Source organism: Salvia splendens, chromosome 14 (genome assembly GCF_004379255.2).
Source record: "Salvia splendens isolate huo1 chromosome 14, SspV2, whole genome shotgun sequence".
NCBI lineage: Eukaryota > Viridiplantae > Streptophyta > Magnoliopsida > Lamiales > Lamiaceae > Salvia > Salvia splendens.
The window spans coordinates 23,132,763-23,138,204 of record NC_056045.1 but is presented as its reverse complement, the minus strand read 5'-3'; the positions used below and the strand labels follow the sequence as shown (position 1 = coordinate 23,138,204).

The 5,442-nt window shown below is 36.5% G+C and overlaps 2 protein-coding genes across 2 annotated transcripts; one reads left to right on the top strand and one right to left on the bottom strand.

The window, feature by feature from the left end:
- Window positions 1-1,223: 1,223 nt before the first annotated feature.
- Window positions 1,224-2,699, top strand: LOC121764368 (protein FAR1-RELATED SEQUENCE 5-like). The gene is made up of 3 exons (XM_042160404.1): window positions 1,224-1,387; window positions 1,737-1,916; window positions 2,024-2,699. Exons 1-3 carry the CDS (start codon window positions 1,224-1,226, stop codon window positions 2,697-2,699), a joined length of 1,020 nt encoding a protein of 339 aa, XP_042016338.1.
- Window positions 2,700-3,106: 407 nt separating this feature from the next.
- On the bottom strand, window positions 3,107-5,043 carry LOC121764367 (protein FAR1-RELATED SEQUENCE 5-like). Its single transcript, XM_042160403.1, has 5 exons — window positions 5,022-5,043; window positions 4,382-4,724; window positions 4,184-4,251; window positions 3,993-4,084; window positions 3,107-3,901 (listed from the first exon to the last, which is right to left on the bottom strand). Exons 1-5 carry the CDS (start codon window positions 5,041-5,043, stop codon window positions 3,107-3,109), a joined length of 1,320 nt encoding a protein of 439 aa, XP_042016337.1.
- Window positions 5,044-5,442: the final 399 nt, after the last annotated feature.

Here is a 5,442-nt window from a genome sequence, read left to right as displayed (position 1 = left end):
TTAATTAATTAAAATAACTATATATGAAATCTATTATTTTATTGAATAAAAAATTACATAATTTAAAAAATTTTAAAATAAACAATTCATAATATTGAATTATGTACGTGACTAATATTAATGTACCTATAGTATTAATTTAACTAACGTTAATACTCCTAGATTAACTTTTTCCAATTATAATATTAACTCATATATACTAATATGGGCTAGCCCACTAATTAATAACTAACTGAATACTAATAAAACTAAATTAGGTTAATTTTCGTCTTCTTCACCACTCTGCCTATTTTCTTCTGCTAAGTTTTCTGCTTTCTTCCCGTAAGTTTATTTTTTGTCTCAGTATTTTAATATCTCTTTCTCCACTCTGCCTATTTGGACTTGAATGCAATAAATCAAAATCTAAAAAGTGTTTTTGGTATAGGTTTAGTAAAAATAGGTATTTTTTCTTCAAAAACCTATAATGAAATTGGTTTTGCGTATTATTTTCCTACTGCATTTTAAGTTTTACAGTATTATTGGAGATGGTCTTATACACACATGTATTGGTAGTGTTTGGTTCAAAAAGATAAAAATAGATAAAATAATAGTAAGATATAATATGATAGTATAGTTTTTGGTTAATAAGATTAAGAACAAGATTAATACAATTAATTTAAGGCTGTCTTTTTGGTACGTTCGAATAATGTAAATCTTCACCATCTCCTCCCTTCAGTTTTAATTAGCAGAAAACAACTTGAACCTGATCAGAATGAACCGCGAACCTGATCAGAATGAACTGCTGTGAAAGAGGGATTGCACACCGATTTTTTACATAGCTTCTTTCAGGTAATTCTTTAATTTTTTTTATTTTATATTTGTAAATAATCTTTTATTTATTTTTTGAATGCATTTTTTGTATAAATCTACTTTTGTGCTCGTGTTGCATTCAAATTCGATTCTGACCGTGGTTATGTCATTCAACATTTGAACGAAGAACACAACCACCCCATGGTTTTGATACAACACCAGAAGTTCATGAGATTAAACTTGATCCAGTTCACCAAAAATTTATTACGGATTGTGCTGGTGCTAATATCGGTTCATCTCTCACTTTCAAGCTGTTGACTGAATTGATGGGAGGATATGAGTCTATTGGGTGTACTATGTTGGACATCCGTAGCTACACACGGGACATCAGAAGATAAGCTGAAGGATATGACGCCCAAATGATAATAGACGAGATGAAGAAGAAGAATAAGGAAAATTGTGACGCCTTCACGTACGAGTATGAAGTTGATTCTCATAGTCGACTGATGCATTTATTTTGGTGTGATCCTATTGCTAAAAAGAATTTCATGCAATTTGGTGACATTGTCTCGTTTGACACTACATACTCAAGTAATAGGTAAATGTTGTCCACTTAAAATTGTTGCATTTTTCTGTTATGCTATGATTTTAGTTTATTATGACCTATTAGCATGCTAGATCAATATCCACTTGTAAATGATTTAATCCTTTGTTATGTTTCTGTGAAAGTACTCTATGATTTTTGCTCCGTTCACTGGGAAGGACAACCATGGGCGCGCATTGTCCTTTGGAGCTGGTTTGCTTTGTAGTGAGAGCGCAGACTCATTCTCTTGACTATTCAAGCAGTTTGTCAAGTGCATGGGCATAGCTCCCAAGTTGATAATTACTGATCAAGACTTGGGCATGAAAGTTGCTGTTGAAAAATTTCTTGTGAATACACGTCACAGATGGTGTATGTGGCACATCATGGCAAAAGTAGCTGAAAAGGTTCCTAAGTCACTTCTAGGTAATTCTGAATTTAAAAATGATTTGAATTCATGCGTTTGGTCTGAGTTGATTGAACCCACCGAGTTTGAAGACAAGTGGAAGACTGTTATGGAGACATATGAACTTGAAGGCACTGAATGGTTCGTTCTATGTTCGAATCAAGAAAGTTTTGGGTTCCTGCATACTTTAGGGACTTTCCTAACAGTTCTTTGATAAAGACGACTTCTGTTTCGGAATCTCATAACAGTTTTTTCAAGAGGTATACTCAGTCCAGGGCTAACCTTGTTGTGTTTTTAATGAATTTCAACAATGCTGTTGATGCCCTACGAAACCACTCCGCAAAGCTGGATTATATGGATTCTAATACTACCGCAAAGATGAAAACAGAGTGGTCTCTTGAGAAGCATGCATCTACAATATTCACAGATGGTGCATTCAAGGAAATTCAAGAACGAATACTGGAGGCCTATAACCACTGCAGTCTTGTATCAATATCAAATGATTCAAGTCCAGAGGTTTACAAGGTTTTAGATCATTTTTCAAACACATGGACTGTCACATTCTCTGTGGAGGATTCTGTGTGGCAATGTGGTTGTAAGATGTTTTCTAGGACTGGTCTTGTATGCTGCCACATCTTCCTTGTGTTGAAGAACAAAAAGATGTGCTTGATTCCCGAGAATCTGATTGGAGGTCGATGGTTGAAATCTCCTCTGGTTAAGGCTGATCATGCCGTCCAATGCCAAGATGTAGCAACACATGTTTATGTTGATGAGAAGAAGGCACAAGCAATTTTGTTGGGAGATATGTTGGGTCTATACCAGACTGTATCTGTCGATATTGATCAAATTCATGAGCTGACATCTATAGTTCGTGAAGCAAGACAACAGATTTTTGCCGACGACGTAGTAACGTCTACAGCCTAGAAGAAGAAACTAATGGAGGAATTTTATGGGGCTGAGGCACCCTAGGAAGTAGATGTTCAACCACCTGAAGTTATCAACACGAAGGGATGTGGTAGTAGACTCCCCTCAAGAGTGGAGAAGGATTTGAAGCTTAAGAGCAAGCCTTTGAGTCAATGCAAGAAATGTCAGGAATGGGGTCACCACGATTCAAAGAATTGCGACAAATTCAAAGAGAAAGAAAAGCAAAGGCTTGCTCTTAAGCTTCAAAGCCTTCTCCACTCTTGAGGGTAGTCTACTACCACATCCTTTCGTCTTAACGACTTCAGGTGGTTGAACATATACTTCCTGGGTGCCTCAGCCCCATAAAATTCCTCCATTAGTTTCTTCTTCTGGGCTGTAGACGTTACTACGCAGTCGGAAAAAATCTGTTATCTTGCTCCACGAACTATAGATGTGAGCTTGTGAATTTGATCAATATCGACAGATACAGCCTGGTATAGACCCAACATCTCTCCCAACAAAGTTGCTTGTGCCTTCTTCTTCTCGTCAAAATAAACACGTGTTGCTACATCTTGGCATTGGACGGCATGAACAACCTTTACCAGAGGAGATTTCAACCATCGACCTCCAATCAGATTCTCAGGAATCAAGCGTATCGTTTTGTTCTTCAACACAAGGAAGATGTGGCAGCATACAAGACCAGTCCTAGAAAACATCTTACAACCACAATGACACACAGAATCCTCCACAGAGAATATGACAGTCCATGTGTTTGAAAAATGATCTAAAACCTTGTAAACCTCTGGACTTGAATCATTTGATATTGATACAAGACTGCAGTGGTTATAGGCCTCCAGTATTTGTTCTTGAATTTCCTTGAATGCACCATCTATGAATATTGTAGATCCATGCTTCTCAAGAGACCACTCTGTTTTCATCTTTGCGGTAGTATTAGAATCCATATAATCCAGCTTTGCGGAGTGGTTTAGTTGGGCATCAACAACATTGTTGAAATTCATTAAAAACACAACAAGTATAGCCCTGAACTGAGTATACCTCTTGAAAAAACTGTTCTGAGATTCCGAAACAGAAGTCGCCTTTATCAAAGAACTGTTAGGGAAGTCCCTAAAGTATGCAGGAACCCAAAACTTTCTTGATTCGAACATAGAAACGAACCATTCAGCGCTTTCAAGTTCATGTCTCCATAACAGTCTTCCACTTGTCTTCAAACTCGGTGGGTTCAATCAAATCAGACCAAACGCATGAATTCAAATCATTTTTAAATTCAGAATTACCCAGAAGTGAATTAGGAACCTTTTCAGCTACTTTTGCCATGATGTGCCACATACACCATCTGTGACGTGTATTCACAAGAAATTTTTCAACAGCAACTTTCATGCCCAAGTCTTGATCAGTAATTATCAACTTGGGAGCTATGCCCATGCACTTGGCAAACTGCTTGAATAGTCAAGAGAATGAGTCTGCGCTCTCACTACAAAGCAAACCAGCTCCAAAGGACAATGCGCGCCCATGATTGTCCTTCCCAGTGAACGGAGCAAAAATCATAGAGTACCTTCACAGAAACATAACAAAGGATTAAATCATTTACAAGTGGATATTGATCTAGCATGCTAATAGGTCATAATAAACTCAAATCATAGCATAACAGAAAAATGCAACAATTTTAAGTGGACAACATTTACCTATTAGTTGAGTACGTAGTGTCAAACGAGACAATGTTCAAATGTTGAATGACACAACCACGGTCAGAATCGAATTTGAATGCAACACGAGCATTACATCCACATTTTTTCGATTTACGTCGTCGTTTGGGTTGTTGATCGCTAAATTTCTGTTCACCTTCTCTGTTACACACCATGTAAAACCATATGGTGATATCATCAACCTTCTTTGAACCGTTCTTCCTTGTATCAAAACCAACACGGCGACCATAGTTCTCGTAAAATTCAATGGCGTTGTCCAATGTGGGGAAACTACGACTAACAAATGGTTTAAGTTCTATAGGGCATTCTAGTGTATTTAAATCTGTAATAATTCATAATCAGAAAACACCTAAAAACTAACGATTAAGTAAAGACAAGTTTCCATCTACTGGATTTAGAATGATAATAGGTCATAATAGGATGAAATCATGGTATACAACTCGTAAAACTATCTTATACGAAAATGGGTCATACTAAACACAAATCGAAGCATAGCGGACAAATTGATCAAATAATATAGGTGAAAAGATTCATACAACCGAAGACAATGACAGACACAGATACAAATATACGAATCAGAGCATAACAAACAAATGAAAATAAAAAAACATAACCATACCCTGTATTCCCAACAACGTCATCGGAGTATGATTGATTATCTACGTGTGAAGTAGAATGTGTGTCGGATTCCATTTTTGGAGTTGGGATTTGCCAACGAGGATGATATAGAATTGAAAATGGATTAATCTGGAACACGATTGGAGTTGGGGGTCTTCCAACGACGATGATATAGAATTGAGAATGGGAAAGATTAATCTGGAACAAGTATAATGGAAGTTTGATGGTACAGTGGCTGAAGAAGATGAAGATACGAAGGAGATGAAGTTGAGGAAATTTAACTCATAATTCACGCATATGATTTGTTTGCGGAAAGAGAAATGACAAGATTATAGGAGATGCCATAACAATCGAGATGTAGCTAATGACTTTAGTAACCTTATTGGATTTTTAGTGAATAAAATAATAAGATTTAGAGAATT

Excerpts from the sequence above, each read along its gene's own strand:
- LOC121764368 (XM_042160404.1), top strand. The coding sequence starts at position 1,224 with ATGAAGAAGAAGAATAAGGAAAATTGTGACGCCTTCACGTACGAGTAT. Across the intron at positions 1,388-1,736 it reads ACTACATACTCAAGTAATAG|ATGGTGTATGTGGCACATCA; the intron begins GTAAATGTTGTC and ends TACACGTCACAG. Across the intron at positions 1,917-2,023 it reads GAACTTGAAGGCACTGAATG|TTTTTTCAAGAGGTATACTC; the intron begins GTTCGTTCTATG and ends ATCTCATAACAG.
- LOC121764367 (XM_042160403.1), bottom strand. The coding sequence starts at position 5,043 with ATGACGTTGTTGGGAATACAGG. Across the intron at positions 4,252-4,381 it reads ACTACGTACTCAACTAATAG|GTACTCTATGATTTTTGCTC; the intron begins GTAAATGTTGTC and ends GTTTCTGTGAAG. Across the intron at positions 3,902-3,992 it reads TGGCAAAAGTAGCTGAAAAG|ACAAGTGGAAGACTGTTATG; the intron begins GTTCCTAATTCA and ends CCGAGTTTGAAG.